This window comes from Cydia pomonella, chromosome 2 (assembly GCF_033807575.1).
Source record: "Cydia pomonella isolate Wapato2018A chromosome 2, ilCydPomo1, whole genome shotgun sequence".
Lineage (NCBI taxonomy): Eukaryota > Metazoa > Arthropoda > Insecta > Lepidoptera > Tortricidae > Cydia > Cydia pomonella.
The window spans coordinates 6,747,020-6,765,348 of NC_084704.1; the positions used below are offsets into that span (position 1 = coordinate 6,747,020).

Here is an 18,329-nt window from a genome sequence, read left to right on the forward strand (position 1 = left end):
ATTATATTTGAACTTACTTACTTTAAATTACGGGTGTGTAATGTTTGATATTTTTTTTTTGTATATTTTCATTCGATATAACAACATTTGGTATTTTTTTAAAGGGTATAACCATTCATTACATATAATTAACATTTAGTATAACAACAAAATATATACACTTATTTCGTATATTCCTCATAACGTATAACGTTAATTTCGTATATACTACATTTGATATAACATTTATTATAACAATCATATGGTATAATTAACTTTTAATATACAACTCATATTATATAACTAACTAGCAGTATAAAAATTCCTGTAGGGATCACAGTTCTAACCTAACCTAACCTATTTTTCTGATAGCAATCCGTTTCTTTAGGGGTCACCGTTCAAACCCAACCTAACCTACATTTGTGATAGCAGTTCGTTTCTTTAGGGTTCAAGTAAAGTTCTAACCGACCCCATTTTTCTGGTATTAAATTTGGAATTATATCTCTAGTACATTATATAAAAAATAGTTATGTTCTCACTGTGCTTTAGATGAAATTAGCGTTTTACCATTTGATTATTATTAGAAATAAGCATTATACTCAAAGAACGTTATAATAAATGTTATTTGATATAATAAATATTATAAGAAACAATAATTATACATAATGTGAATATATCATTTGTTATTATGTCAAACAATAATTATATCAAATGAGCGTTATTGCAACTAATATTATATATAATAAAATTATAGCGATCGAGACGCACCCCTAAATTACGAGTACATTTGTAATAATTGAATGCCTCTCCCTACTATTCGGTGTCTGATTACAAAGTATGAAATCCAACCCACAACCGATATAAAATATTGTTTCTTTTACATCAGTTTAGCCTCAGCGTCGTCTAAACAGCCGTGGAAGGTGGAAGGAGACACCGATGAGCGCAACGAGCGCGCGCGGCGAGCGTACAGCGCCGTGCTCACCGTCACCAGTCCAGCTCCTGAGAAAGAAGAGTACTTAGAATTTTCGGATCAGGTATGTTAATCTAACCATTCATACCCGACGAGTGCTAGGAATATATAGCTGCTTATCGTAAGTGCAGTACTTACATGAAAAAACATCGTTTAAATAAAGAACTTTTTCTACTCGTCGACTGTAATGATTGAATTAAGATTTCGTATACCAAATTATAATTGCGTACTTGTCATGTATGGGCTCCCAACTCAACTATATGAGAATTTATCGATACCCTGTAGTTAACTATAAAAAAATACCAATCACGTGCCGCCGCGCTCCCATAGAACGGGGGATGGACGGGCGTGGGCTCGCGCGTCTTTTGTTTGTAATACATCAATTCCATACACTATAAAAGTTTCAAACGATTGTCACTTTTCATGGCCAGATAAACAGAAAACTGTATTTATCTAACCTCTTTATCAACAGGTGAAAGAATTAGCAGCGAAAAAATACAACTACACTTTTGGCAAAGACGAGGTGGTATCCACATTTGTCGCCGCGTTTTACGATGCTGTACTGCTGTACGCTTTGGCATTAAACGATACCTTGAAGCAGTCCCCAGAGCCTAGGGGACGGCTGGACGGGAAGGCGGTCATTAATAATATGTGGAATAGAAGTTTTCAAGGTGAGAGATGCTTAATTATTAAAAAAATACTACCAAGAAATAACGCAGAATAAGGTACTTTGGTAGGAAAATATGGCATATTAATGTTTGGCAAAGTATATTTAATAAGAACAGACAAATGAATGTCTTGTTCTTGCAATTAAGAGTTTTACAGGTTTCCCTGTAACAGGCAATTATTCTTAATGTTTATTGGAAAAGTTATAACTTTGTTAAAGTTGGACTTTGCTTGAAGATGCCAGACTTAGACTAATGAAAAAAAATACAAATGTAACTTGTGTTAATAATATAAAGATGACCTTTATGTTTAAGTAAAAGAGATAAATTTTCGCCGTTTAAAAGAACTTTTCAACAAACATGATGAATATATATCTGATAAGTGTTTGATGAAATAGGTTAAGTTTTACAACTAATAATTATGATTATAGATAAGGTTTTTTTGTAAAAACTAAGTCATGTCATTTTTTTAGTTTCAAATTAAATGCATAATTATGATGTGCCTAATCGAATTGAGGAAGTTTTGTTGTGTTTCGCACCCTTATTTAAAAAGTGGAACTGATAATTAATTTCTTACAATATTTCCATATAAGTATGTATAAGGTTTACCTTTATTGGCCCTTTCAAAATATATACACGGTGCTCATGAGGAACCCGAAAGATTTTAACCACGCACTTCTGAGGCCATAAGAAGGAAAAAATGATATATGAGTTTCAGTAAATTTCGCCAAAAAAAAATTTTTTTTCTTGTTTGCTTTTTTTTCAAATTTTGAACGTATTTGTACATAAAAAGTTAATGTCATGGTAAAACTGGCACTGAAAATATTTTTTTACGATTTTTTTTTGTAAAAACTAGTTCTTGCAAAAGTTACTTGTCACTTTTTGACTTCTGTCAATAAGGAAATTTAGACTATGCCCCATAATGACATCATCGTGATCAAAAAGGCGTTTTGCGCGTTACAAATTACGACTTACGATAAGAAGATGTTTTTTTTACATTGGTATTAACTCTGAAAGTAGGCGAAATCCAGAAAAGTTTATATGACATTTTAGTCTCTAAATGTGATCAGTAATACACTGGCAAAATCTTTCGGTTTCCTCATGCAGCACCGTGTATATGTCCACGCGTTAAAAAGGCTAGGTGTCATAATATCCATTGTCAATAAGTCTAAATGTTTTAATGCCCCAATCTCGTATATTCCAAATGTAACAATAGCTATATGCCAACAAGTGCGGCGAATGTCAGGATGTCTAGGTTGCACAATGTCAAAAATTTCACATGTCATATTTTCCTTTTGTTTTGTCAAATGCCTTTGGTGTCATAATATCCAGATATCATATTTCGCTTATCTCGGGAAGTTCTAAAGGTTTAGGGTTGAGGTATAATTAGCAGAACCGATTTGCATGAAAATAGTGTCATTTTTATTATGAATCTTGACGTGTAGGTTTGTTGTTGGCAATAAAGTATTTTATTATGAAATCTATTATTGTCTATGAACACGAGTATTGTTTGTGTTTTGTTCCTTACGAAAATGGAAGGTTGTACATGATGTTAAAATTATAATAAACATAGTTATTGAGAAATATCTGCGCGTTTACTTTCAAATCTATAACAAGGTTCTCATGCCAAGTACAATTTTTATCAGTTACATCTCATAATAAGAATAATTTCATTTCTCATAAACATAAATATTTTATTGAAAAGTGGACATTTTGTTACCTAGGCATTCTGTCATTCGAATATATTAGACATGTGACTCTTCAATACACTAGACATGTGACCCTTGGTCATTCTGGCAGAAAGGCATTATAACAGTTTGACTTAATGACAAAAGAACATATAATACCCAGACTTTCTGGCATTAGAACAATAATACATTTAGAGCTATTGGCAGTATATATTATTATTGTGACTTGGACGTATGTACTTATAATATGCCTCAAACGGGAAAGGTAGAATTTAAATATTATTCTAATAAATATTACTATTCCAGGTATCACTGGCGAGGTTATAATAGATAGCAATGGAGACCGTGTGGCTTCCTACTCACTTCTGGACATGGATCCCACTACCAGCAAGTTCCAGGTGAGTCAATTGTACGAAACACGGACAGGTCGGTCGTAATCTTGCAGGATATCGCATTTAGTAGAGAAATGAAAGCCAATGCTACAGGACCTTAAGAGTTACCTAAATACTATCAAACGAAATGCACGAACAATATCAAAAGGACTCAAAAATTAATAATAGAATCAGGCGTTACTTTGCGGAAACATGAAATAATAAAGAGCTAGAAAATCACTGCTAGCCCGTTGTATTTATTTGCGTATGTTTGCGTGCACTTATCTTAAAATAATGCAATTATTTGCGTGTTTATTTTTGACCTGGAAACATTGGCTGTACGGGTAAAGTCCTCGAATGAGTATAATGGGTAATCACTGGGTGACTAGGTCGTTACTATTTCGGAGGTTCTAAGATAAGATAAAGATTTATTCTAGTAGGTATGTTACAATGCACTTATGAACAAAACAATACTTTTAATTATAGTTTTTAGTATATTCCTTTAAAAGGGAAGTATATAATAATATACTACGTGATAGTCGATACAAAAGTGAAAACGTAGAATATATTATGCTGAAGCGATCGACATTCAAATCAAAATTATTTGTAAAGATTTAGTTAGTGGAAACCGTTTTCTCCCGAAATGGAATTTCATAGAAAAGTTACGGTTATTTCGTTAGATACGAAAAGATATTCTTCCCTCCCAAATTGAAAAAAAAAAAAAAAAAATTAACTGACTCAGCGATTTTATTTACATATTGGTTGTTTGGTGTTTGTTCCAATACTATAAAAATTATCAAACATCAAGCAATACACAAGGTTGGTTTCCTATTAGCGACACTAAATAAAATAAAATAAAATAAATTCAATATTTGGGGACAATCAATGAGACAGATCGAACTTGCTACAAACAAACCAAAGCTTATACTATCCGTACTAGGTGAATCTATGCATACGTACATAGATTAAATACACACTTATATAAATAGAAAACAGCCATGACTGAGGAAAAAATATCTGTGTTCATCACACAAATAATGCCCTTACCGGGATTCGAACCCGGGACCATCGACTTCATAGGGGTCACTACCCACTAGGCCAGACCTGTCGTCAACATTCTAAGATACTTACATAAAGTTCAACTAAGAATCACAAACCTAGCCGCCGCCATATAATTGTTACAAGTGTTCGTTTTAAAAAGAGAGCGTTACTTCGATTGTATGGGAGCGCCTTTTTAGGGGTGGGTTCTTATGAAAAATACCACTTGGCAAAATATACCACAGATCGACTTGGGCATATCTCACTTTAATTTTCTTATCCAAATTGTCTATAAAATACATCGTTTACTAAAATTACTGTTTTGTTAATACGTGCCAAAAGTCAATTCACTCGTAAACTAGTACCCTTTTACTGGACAGTATTATCTCCTCTCACAGTGGCTGCTCTTTTTTGGATCATTAATCTCAATGTTATATGGTAGTACACACAATTCGTTTCTTGTAAGTCTGGCCTACGTCATTTATTCGTACTAGCCTGTAAGAAATCTCTTTGATTAGAGCTGTGAGGAATTAATGTGGCTGTGATTTGTGAAGATAGTTCCTTCGGGTCAATTAACTGAAATATTCTTTCTGTTTTACATCTAATTGTGTTTACTTACGCAATAATTAACAGAGCTTAAGAAACTGTTTTGTTTTAAAACTATTAGTGCACAATAACGAACCAAATTGATCCTTCTTAGCATTTAATTATTATTGCGGGCTCACGGAAGCGCTTCTAAGTTATGCACCGTCATTTTTTATGAATTAGTGAATCAAAAAATGTAGAACAAACATTAATGTAAACATGTCATATTTAACTTACTTCTTAAAATGAAAGCGACTAGGTACTCAATTACTCTACATTCGGCGGTCGTTTTGCTACGAGAAAATATCACGCAAAGACGATTTCGCCAAATCCATTTCAACGGACCACCGAGGGTCTCGCACGCCTGACGCTCAATCCGTTTGCCCTGTTAATGCTCGGTCTGACTTTAAATACCCTTGGGGCTCCAAATATTCTTATCGGCCTCATTATGAGCTGTATTATCTCGACAATTTTTCATACTTAAGCTTCATGCCCTGAATTGTATTGGAACTGCCACAATGTAGGGTAAGGGGAGGTAATTAGTGCGTGATTTGCTTTTTGACAAGATAAATGAAACAGCGGAAATTCCTTTCTCTGTTTTCGTACTTGTAACCTTACTCTGAGAGTGTATTATACCGAAGTGGCATGCAAATTAACTAAATTATTTTTATTATAAACTTTATAGATGGCAAAGTATCTTAAGATTCTTAAGATGCCTTGCGATAATATATCGCTAGATACGAAACTTTATAACTTACACGGACACACTTACACGTAGGTATGTATCTATTGTATAAACACAATTTTCTTACAAATCATTCAAATACCCTTCCTCATTATCCTTCCTTGTTATCATTGTGTCCTTTGTCAGAATTAACATGTTATTATTTCTATATTTATTATTGTGAAACTGGAAAATACATACCAAAACTACGAATCTAACATAGACATTTCAAACTGTAGACAAGTCTATTAAACTGTTGAGCAGAACTCAAATCATAAGATACTCACTATAACTATAAAGTGAAGACTGTTAAAACAACATAGAACTATGGACTCAGTCTTGAACAAGACTGGGAAACTAACATAATGGCAAACATTGAACGAAGGCGTGTAAACTCTCCTAGTTGTGGTTTATAAAGCACAGTATGTAAAGTTCAGCCTTTAATGGGATTCTCTAGAGAGCGCTGAAATAAAATACTGGGGAAGAAAATTGCTTGTTTTATGATGCATTGCATGCATAATCCAATTTATTGCTCAAAAGACGACAAAGAAAGCAGGTAAATTATTGTTTATGACATACTAGATTACGTTTTATCTGAACAATGTGTAGTTCTACGTTATAAATGAATTATCGGCAAACTGTTTACGTACCGACTTGCTCGACTTATTGGGTTTATGTTACTTACAATGTTAGCTAAAATAAAAACCAGACGTGCGAATCATACCATCACATTTTTGAGAATGTTTTTATTTTTTCTTATTATTATCGCTTGACCAGTTTATAATAACCTTTAAACAGTTTAATACAAAAACATAAAAAAACGTTTATTGTATGCAGCATTCTCAAATTTAAATTTTAAATTGCTTTTTCTGTATTTAATTGAGTATCTAATTTGATTTTTCTGAATATAACGTAGGTAATAAACTAATATTAAACTTTGAGTCAATTGATCCCCGTACAAGTTTGATTATATGCGCAGTTGCGCCAGACGCCGCAACGAACGTGTTTATAAACTCAATAACAATAAAACACTCGTAGAAGACAACTGTACCTGTAGTTTTAATTCTACAGAGTGAGATTAATTATATTTCGTCACTTCATTTTTCAGATATAATTTTATATTAACCATGTAGTTTCCCTATTGTACAGATAGCATCGCACACATTTAAGAGTAACTATTTTGATTAAAACTGTGTAAACCAATTTCCGCCCACTTCCGCTTACTGGTTACCTGCGTGCGGCGACCGCTGCGCTCTTCATTCTTTATTTGTGCGTGGTAGCGTCCACACCTCGGTCTAGTTGCCGAACACTTCGGCACAAGACCACATTTTTTATAACGATCTTCGTTGCCTATGCCTACTATGGTGTTAGCTGTGAGATTTCATTGAATTCGTTGTGCAATATACATATTTTCGTTTTTAAAATCGTTGTGCAATCCTTCAACTTGAAGGACATACATACATCCTGGAGGTTAGTCGAGAACTAACACGATGGAAAAAATCATCCTGGAGGTTGGTCGTGAACCAACACGAAGGAAAGTCTGTTCGTATTTCGAACACCGATTTCGCCCGGGGGTTGGTCGTGAACCAACACGAAGGTATAAGATCGGATAACGCACAACGAAACAAAGGCATAAAAAATCATCCTGGGGGTTGGTCGTGAACCAACACGAAGGAAAGTCTGTTCGTATTTCGAACACCGATTTCGCCCGGCGCGGCGATTGGTCGTGAACCAAAAGATCGGATAATGCACAACGCACAACGAAACAAAGGGCCTAGACATTCATATTGGTGCATTTTTCATAATACCCATATATTTTGTGGGAAATTTATTGCCTTAAAAATGGGAATAATGTTGTGTTATAAAGCCGAGGGAGGCTTTCTTTTTATTTGGTTTTAGACGGCCCAACACTTAAAATATATCCAAATTTTACTCACACCTAACCCATAGTACGGTATTAAATGAAAAAAGAAGTATGAATCCCCGCCCATAGGTTGAATGTAAATCAACAAGCGACTCACAAATGTTGTATTTAACACAATAGTACATTGTTATTATACTACACTACCCACATAAATATAATATTAATACATTGGGTAGGTATAACTTGTCTCTAAAAGTGGGAATTGCTACGTGTACCTACATCACGTCACAGTATTATTTAAAGTATATTCTTTCTGACGTACAATATTTAAACTCGTATAAGTATGTCATAAAAGACCTGTAATGGATTTGAAAGCAATTTCTAAACTTAATCTTGATCTTGTTAATATGTATAGTGGTGCCCTGACAGTGCATACTTTTTGGTGTCGATTTTTAAATCATTATGATATGCAGAAACATTCATAAATCGAAGTATAAAAATATGGCTACGTACGTCAATAATGTTATGGGCAACTTTGGTTTACTCCTATATTAAATCGCATAAAAAAGAGTCAACCAAATGAATACTTATATCAAAATATACCTATTTATAATATCAGTTTTAAGAATCTTTATTTCTCAAAATAAGATATAACAAAACTTGATATAAATGAGTAATTGTCATGGTCGCTTATTGGCGATGCCAGTAAGTACTTATTATCTGTTTGAAAATTAGATTTTTTCTTAAAGTTATACCGGATAATTAATTCAATTGAATCATTGAATTATAATAAGTACACTTACTTCAATTGAATTAGAGGAAGACGAGTTTTTTCATCACAATTTACTAGAACAATTTGCAAGAGCTCAGTGTCAAGCACCACTAGAGTACCATCCATCTGAGTTAATCAGAATATGGTTTTCTCTTCATTTTGGCGAGTTGCACATATTAAGATATTTTGTTCGCATCTCTCACAGACATTGAGTGTTTATTTTTATGGTTGTAAATAATCGGTAACTAGGTAAATACCTATTCATATATTTATTTAATTGTATTAAAACAACAAGACGATTACCCTCTGATTATCCTTTAAAGGATTACCCCTCAGATTACTACTTAAATAACTAAATAATTAATTAGGTAATAGAAATCGTATAAAATAAATAAATAAATGTATGGTTCAACTCTCATGTGTCTGTCGCGGTACTCTTTCAGCCATTGCGATGGTACTATGCAATACGTTCACTAGACTTAAAACACGCAAAACGGTTATGCAATATGTTTTTGCTAAGTTTGAAATATATGTACATATACATTTAGTATCTGTAATCTAATTATACTACTGTATAATTAATATAGTCATTCATAAAATTAAGACCGAATCACTAAATATAATATTTGTTTTCTAAACTCGCAATACAACCACAGTAGCAATACATTTTTTTATTTTATTATGCCAGTTATTCTATAAGTGTATTTTTTATACATTATAAAAATATACAACATTACGTCTATGTCTTTCGTTACCGACAGAGCGAATATTTGGATAAAATAAAAATAGAGGGCATTTGAGATTTGATGCTTAATACGTGAAAAACTATGGATTGTTATCGTGGTTGATTGCTGTGCTAGTTTAGTTTGCGCTGAGAGAATAGCAGCTACAGCACCGATATTTGTGCAAATATGGTCAATCGTGTCATGCTGTCATTAATGTTTAATAAAAGAAAAAAGGTCATCTTATTTATCTTTATTCGAATGAAAAGACTTGTCACATGGAGTCATGTACATATGTTTATTAAGCTAATTACTGATCATGTATGTTGTACGCTGACTTTACCTACTCAGGTTTAACTGGTTATTATTAACTTAGCACCGTAATACGAGTAGCTCGAATATACATTAGGTATATAAAATTAATTTATAAATATATTCCGATGTCATTAATGGGCCTTGGCCCTTGCCCTATTTATTATATGCAATATGAGCGCAATAATAAACATTTCAATTTGGGTAAATTATAATGTTATATAAGAAATAACTTCGAAAGTTGAGTAGTAGTTATAGTAGCCTTATAAATTTATTTTTTCATATCTTAACCGAAAGCATATGGATTTATGCACGTTCATATATTTCTTATATTTCAAGAACATGATGGATTTTTGCATTTGATAAAATCCAAAATATATTTCTTCTTGAATAGATCAGAGATTTTAATGCATTTTAATGACGTTAGACACGTTTTGGAGAAAATAAAATAAATAACTATTATTTTTAAATTAAAAATCTTAATACGCGCTAGGCCGCGTGAGTCTTTGTATCTACAAAGACTCGTTGTGTCACTATTCGTTCAGCAAGAGCTGCTGTAAGCCGACATGCGTGTGCATGAGCCTAATAACTGAATTTTCTCATTGTCGCCATCTGCTCAATGAATACAACGTATCCTACCCTGTCTGGAGGTAACGCTGGGTTGTATCGTTGACATAAATTACGTCTTATTTTAGTTATTATTACTCTTAGACGAGTCTGAAGTTGATATCAATAGTAGTACCGCCTGTCTTCTTTAATTCCGTATCGCGGACAAGGACCGCTAGTGAACTTTCATACATTCATAAATGGACGGTTTATGAATTAATTCTACTTTTTGAAATCGAATTAAACTGAATGTAAAGTAGACCACAAAGTGTATAGAATCTTAGTGAATTATGTTTCATTGTGAACAACAAATTGAAACGGGATTATTAGGCTTTGTTTTGATATCCTAAAAGGTGTATTAAAATATATATATATATATATATATATATATATATATATATATATATATATATATATATATATACATATATATATGTATCATGTGTACATACCTAATATGTACTTTTTATTTTGAACCTACATACCTAAACTTTCTTTATGCTTTTAAACAAGGCTTCATAACTCAATTGCCACAGTATACTTGTGTACACATATTATGTCCTGAACTTGGTCTGCAGTCTACGCAGGTGGGCTACTCTGCGTTCGATACAGTGATAATAACTTCAATTACTTGATGGCTTAAAACACAACCCATTACACAGTTGTTCGCTAAAGCATTGATTTAATTTTGGTTCAGTTTCATTTACCATACTTCTGGATTTCTTTAGCAGTCAATTAAAATAGTATCATGTGTTTTCATAAAAAAGGATCATCAGATCGTTTTCTTTTATTATAGAATTGGTTAAAGTTAAACGACTGAAATACGATTTTAAATAATATAACTCAAAACATCAAAATATGGTATATTTGGGACACTAACTTAATACAACTGATGAAAATAAATCTCTAGAAATTGAAAATAAATAAATTCTGATCAAAATAAATCTTTAGCACCTGAAAATAAATAAATTCTAGCCATATATAGATGGCGATTAACTTATAATCTAATAATTTGAAACATTAAACTATAATATGAATATCTCATACCAAGGATACTTTATATGAGTAACGGCCTAACTGCAAATACAGTAGTTCAGATAAATAAAAAATAAATAAAAATACTAAATATTTCGGTTTATCATCGAATCGAATGACTTATTTTACTTCGGACTAAGATAGATATATGTTTTTAGTGTCTCACTATGATGTTTTTTAATAATATATTTCTAATGTTAGTACGGTGTATACGTAACGTACAGTAAATAAAATAAAATCCTGCGGTCATTGGCATGGCATATAAATTGGGAAGTTTTTTCTCTCTCTTTGGGACGTCCCGGCGTCCATGTGCTAGTTAGGAGGAACGTCTTAACTTAAACCAGATACTCAGACAGCCAAAGCTTTCGGCTTATTTCAACCAAAACTTATATCTCTAAACATCTACATGGTTAATATAAAATTATATCTGAAAAATGAAGTGACGAAATATAATTGATGATCAAACGAACTTCTTGAAGTGAAGTTCGATCGATATTATATGAGTCACTTCATTTGAAGATATAATATAAGGTCCCACCCACCCTAGAGCCCTGATATAAGTTTTGGTTCCTGCCTTCTCTAAAAATAATGAAGAGCGCAGCGGTCGCCGCACGCAGGTAACCAGTAAGCGGAAGTGGGCGGAAATTGGTTTACACAGTTTTAATCAAAATAGTTACTCTTAAATGTGTGCGATGCTATCTGTACAATAGGGAAACTACATGGTTAATATAAAATTATATCTTCAAATGAAGTGACTCATATAATATCGATCGAACTTCACTTCAAGAAGTTCGTTTGATCATCAAGTATTATTTATGAACAATATTTTGGTACGATAGATACCTATAACAATGATACAAGATTTAGTCGCATTACACTATCATACAAAAAAAATATTATAAAAAAAGAAGAACGTTTGTATGCTAGTATGTTATTACTAGCAACGATACGTAGTAAAACACGTGGTAAAAACACAAGCACGGAAAATGTAACTTACTTAATATATACAATTTTAAGCGTCCAGACAAAGGCAAGGCACAAAGAGTCATGCTAAGCAAACTCTGCAGCGTTTTAGATTATACAGAGTGTGCAAGTGTTGTTTTAAACGTCAATCCTCCTCTTCTTCTTCCTAGCGTTGTCCCGGCATTTTGCACGGCTCATGGGAGCATGGGGTCCGCTTGACAACTAATCCCAAGATTTGGCGGAGGCACTAGTGTTTACGAAAGCGACTGCCATCTGACCTTCCAACCCAGAGGGTAAGCTAGGCCTTGTTGGGATTAGCCCGGTTTCCTAACGATGTTTTCCTTCACCGAAAAGCGATTGGTATCAAATGATATTTCGTACATAAGTTCCGAAAACTCATTGGTACGAGCCGGGGTTCGAACCCGCGACCTCCGGATTGCAAGTCGCACGCTCTTACCGCTAGGCCACCAGCGCTTTTCCGCTTTTTTTTTGTTTTAAACGTCTTCTTCGTCAACTTAATGATTCACACTTGGTATAATTATGTATGTATGTTTATTTGTATTAAGTATATGTGTAAGTTTATCAATATATAGTTTATATTCATATATAGTCTCGGTTACAAATTCATTTACTTTAAAAGACACTGCACCTACTTAATCTTTCTGGTTTAACCCATTGGTTGACTGGTAGAGAATGCTTTAAGGCATTAAGTCCGCCATTTGTACGTTCATGTATTGTGCAATAAAGATTAAATAAATAAATAAATATTATATTAAATTATGATGTTTGAAAAAACACTTGAACACTCTATGCTATCAAAAACCGTTGCTGAGTTAGACTCTATCCTTTTTTTAAGCGCGATAAATTATCCACAAATTAATTAAAATAACGCACTTTGTATAGAAACTAAACGCCGGCTCATGTTTCCCCTTAACAACCTAATCCAGCTAGGAAACTACTTGTCACAGAAACAGGCCATTTCAATTACCCACAATTATCTCCAACAGAACGACATAAGCGATAAATACCATTGTTGACACAAATACATAACCATTCTTCAACCTTAATGCAACGAGATAAGATCTACGTATGACTAGTCACTTGTGTTGCTGTTAGTACCTTTAGTTCGATGTGGCTACGATACTAGAGATCAGAATTATCCGGTACGCGAACTATTATTGTATGAGGTCGCAAACACATCTGGTTGGAATTGGTTAATAAGAGGGAATTGGGGAAAACTAGTTCGGTCTAAAATAAAACAGTTTGCATTGTAGGAGTATGATAAAGAGGACAAAGGGAAATATATAAATATAAATCCAATACAAGCAGAGTAGTGTATATACGAGTAGTAGCCTGTCTTCAAACAAAAATAAGTTACAATGAACGTTTACGCAAAATAATATGGTCGTTCGTACAGTCGTCGTAAAGTAACAGTTTTGAATGATTCACGGTTAGTTTCACTAGACTTCAATCGACCGGGATATAAACTGTGATTACATTTTATATTGTTTTTATTTTTATTGAGCTCCTGATATTTCGACGCAGTTACATGCATCTTGTTCACGGGTAAAAACAATATAAAAGGTAATCACGGTTTATATTCCCGTCGATTCAAGTCTAGTCGTAAAGTAGTTGTTTAAATGTTTGGCCCCGGGGCCATACATTTAAACAACTGTCCTTAAACTACGGCCAAAAGACCTCTCTTTTGCCCATACCTCTATTGGTATTGTAAATGTCATCACGCTTTGTGTGGTAGAGCACAGCACAACAGACGTCATTCCAGATCTAGAGCAGAGCCCTACTGGGGAAGTACCTCCACCTTACAGAAAACCGCAGCCAAATAACACTAGACCCTACTCAAAGTGTTGTGTTGCTGCCGGTGAGTAAGGTTGCCAGATTCAGCGACGGTGCGGAGTATTAGGGTCGGCAACGCGCATGTAACATATCTGGAGTTGCTGGAGTCTGCCTACCATTAGGCGGGCTGTATGCTTGTTTGCCACCGACGTGGAATAAAAAAAATGAGTTTAGGTTACTGTCATAGTATTGATCCAAAAATGCTTGCTACGTAATTTTTAATCACTTATCAACAGGGGTTAATTGATCCTAAAGAAAATGAGTGAAAAGTTATATAGAGAATCAAATCATAGAATAACTACATAGAATATATGGCTTGTACGTACTATCTTTAAACGGGCTAAGATGTTGAATTGGCTACTTGATAGTTTTTTGTAAATAATGTCAATCGATCTTGATTTTCCTGAGGATCAATAGTCTATATAGGACTCATGGCATTTAAGCAACACAAAGGTCAGAAATGAGAGTTAAAGTCTGACGCTCGCACTCGACGATTGAAACGCCTCTAACAAAATGATATTGTAATGTGACGTCACATTATATAATAAGTATGTCCTAAATGTATGAAAGATCAAGAAAATTGCTATTTTGACCCTGAAATTTTGCGTTTATGTATATAGTTGTCATATAATTTATTTTTCAATAAAATGTAAGAAATCGAATGGTACTATTTTCTGTTTTGAGTTTTGGAAGTTAAATTTTTTTTTTTTTGCGACTTTGGAGCCTTGTATTTTTTTATAATCTCAATATGTATGGCTGATTTTCTATCCATTTAGCTAAATTTTGTTACAATATTCAACATGTGTCATGTACCGAGCATGTACCCAATTAAAAGAAAAACTTTACTGGAGCTATTTAAGTTCATTAGTCTTTTTAAAAAAAGGGAATTCTTTTTTTCTCATGCCTTACAAGTTCGTATGCATATTACCCACGACTTAAATGCATGCATTTTGAATGATAATGACTTTAAAAGGTACAACTTCACAGCCACAGTTTATATGACGTGTGTATGAAAAAGTTTAAGCTTACAGATTTACTAGCGGCATATGTAAAAGTTCCTCATACAAACTTAAGATTGCACTCACGCATATAGCATAAAATACTTGTAGTGATTTTGTGATACAAAATATAAATAAAATATGTGACCGCGGCCGGCAACAGTCCAACGTCCTACTTTGTCGCTTGCTATAAGGACGCCTTATCAAGTTATTCGTATTAAGATACAAACAAATGTTGTCCTTATGGTAAGCGAGAAAGTGGGACGTTTTGCCAGCCGCGGTCAAATAAATAAGCTAATATTCGAGTTGAGCACTTGTTTCAAATAAATCTAATTTTTTTAAACTTTTTTTTTTTTGTTTCCGCCATATTTGTCGTAACACACCGGGAATTTTGCAATGTTATCGTGATATATACCAGACAAGAAATGTTTCATTAAATAATCTCGGGCATTTTTATCCAAATTGTGAACATCATCATAATAATAACAAGGCGGTTGTGAATACGAAAAAGTTGCTGAATGTTTCCAAAAAGCTGAAAATGTTCTTTGAAATTCCAGGAAAATGTCACAAGAAATAGAAGACACTTTCATTTCGGAAACTGAAAATTTAGATTCCGACACAAAATTGTGAATATTTCCGAATTATTCCAGTTGGAAATTTTAGAGACTTCGAAGGCATAGGTATGAGTAGTTCCAATCGACCATCCGCATAAATAAGTTTGTTTTAAGGAAAGACAGGCAGTCTCGATGTCTCCGGCATATTGATGCAGGCGTGGCTGTTCGTGTATATGATTGTAATGGTAATTCGTGAAGGTATTCTTGTCTATTTTTAAAGTGTTTTGAAGTTTTTAAAAGACGTACGTTATTTGGTTTGAACCCAAGCGCATTTTAACAAAAGAGGATTTGACTGTTTTTATTTATTTATTTATTTTATTTACTTTATTAGGTACACTAAATATCATGTGAAACATACAATGGCAAAACATATATTACCTATGATGTCTTCATAGGGTCGGTGCGTAATTTGCAAAGGTTCATTAGGCTATGGCTATAGACCATCGTGGCGTAAAAAGCATTTGGAAAAACTTTTCACAAAATCGCCTACAATGCTCATCACTGTTAGAGTACAGACTCTAATCATCATTATCATAATCATCTTTAAAGTAGCCATTGTCAATAGAGCTCTATGCTCTATAATATGAGCTCTATGCTCAAACTATAAGTACTTATAATCCGAATAATCGCCAATTATCATAACCGCTCGTGCCTGACACTCATAAACGTCATAGTATATTTACGGCCCGGGCGGAGCCGCGGCAAAAATTAGGTCATGGCCGGGAAATTAATTTGCCGATAAACTATGTCATTCTAATTGGTATTTAGGGGCGGTTATTAACTGACTTGAAAATAGATTCTTCATTTCTTAGAACCTTTATGATTTCGCCCCCAGTGGAAGTAACAGAAATTTATTAAAGTTTTTGTATTTGAGGATATTTGCTAACTTTTTTGTAAGATGCATAATTTCAAGAAGGATAGAAATTTAATTACTTTGAAACCCGCTAAATATTTTGAAGGCGTGGGACCATGAGAAATGTGCGAAATCAAGTTACACGGATATGAGAAAAATAATGAATTAGATCTGTATGAAATGCTATTAAACATAGGTTTCTACTGCAGTTTAGTTAAACGAATTCCTGCTAGTTCTATAATTTCATGTATGATAATAACTAGGCGCATAAAACTACCTTCACCATGTCCTTAATCTCTCCAAAGGTATTGTGTTTTAAATATCTTCCTTCTTGCTCATACAATAAATCTCATGTTCCATTAGTATAGGAAATTGAACAAGTGCAATAAAAGTATGGGAGTACATACGCTTTGGTTATTGAACTCGAGGGGCTACCGGGGCTCTGAGGATTTTCGATTGAGTCGATACCACTATCGAAGATGGGTAGGAATATTTGTCCGTATTGTGCGGAATAAATAAAGTAGGCACCGTTTTCTTAAACTTGTTTTTCTAAACTCACTTTTGTATACCGTTTGTCTACCGTCTGTTTTAAAATAGTAGTCCGATAATGCTACGTGGTTTTAGGTTTTCTTTCTCTCCAATACCATATAATGTGAAGAGAGTGGAGTGTTAACGATTTTAAATAATATTGTCCTACCGAGTCACACCTTCCTCCAATTGAAGGGGGATTTTAATCTTCTTGGGTCAGAGGTGTAGGGTTAGAGCCGGTGTAGCTTTATTTGACGTTCATAAACGCATTGTAATATCCTTACTCGAATAAAATACTATATTTATCTATCTTTATCTATCATATATTTTTGTCACTCTTTATAGTTGAGTCACACAGATGGCTCTGCCAAAACATGTGTCATTACAGTCATTCGTCGGGCCTCCGGGTGTAAAATAATTGGTATATCTTATGTATATATAAACTAAGAAAATCTTCGTTTAAATTTAGAGAACAATAGTTCCCTTTATGTAAGGCTAAGCAAACCATATATATTGAGACCGAATGACAAATTTTATCGAATATCGCTATCTCCCTAAAAGCCCATTCTGTATTAGCATGTCAAATGAACCGCAAGCGCTTCTTACATCCCACCGTCCTTTATAACCTGACCCCCATCAGAACTAAAAACGACCCCAACCATTTCCTCATTCCATCGAACATCCAGGGACGAGGTAGCTCAATGAAAGCTGGTCATATCTGATCATACCTTACGACCAGTTATAATAGACCTCAGTTGAAAGTTCTATTCAAACGCTCATTCACGCCATTCGTTTGCGGGATAGGTCAAGAACTATGGACAGTTATTTAGTAGCTTTTAAGATTTATTTAAGTTTCTTTCATTTGACGCTGACAAGGACTAATGTCTTGAATGTTGATACTTTGAACTTTTAAAATCGTTGGAGCTGAGGCGAGAGAATTCGATCGTTTCACGGTAGGTTTTTCTACGTGTAACTTAGGAGCTTAGGAATGTATTTTCGTGGCTGGAGTTATGTTATCAAGTTTTACGAGTATACCGTAGAGATATCTTTGAGACTTAATCTCTAGTCGCCCAGAGGTCTTAAAGTGTATTGTATTCTTGTAAATCTTGTTTTTTTGCTTGCATGTTACTTTTCCAAATTCCACATGACTTATTTTGCTTATGTAGTTAGGTTTATTAATAATAATAA

The 18,329-nt window shown here is 33.7% G+C and overlaps 1 protein-coding gene across 2 annotated transcripts in view; it reads left to right on the plus strand.

The window, feature by feature from the left end:
• Positions 1–18,329, plus strand: part of LOC133532507 (atrial natriuretic peptide receptor 1) — a 365,542-nt gene that overhangs the window by 296,537 nt on the left and 50,676 nt on the right. For both annotated transcript variants that reach the window (XM_061871235.1, XM_061871226.1), the window contains 3 exons: positions 866–1,013; positions 1,422–1,620; positions 3,609–3,700. In XM_061871235.1, the coding sequence (XP_061727219.1) occupies positions 866–1,013; positions 1,422–1,620; positions 3,609–3,700 (439 nt within the window). The remainder of the gene's footprint in view (positions 1–865; positions 1,014–1,421; positions 1,621–3,608; positions 3,701–18,329) is intronic.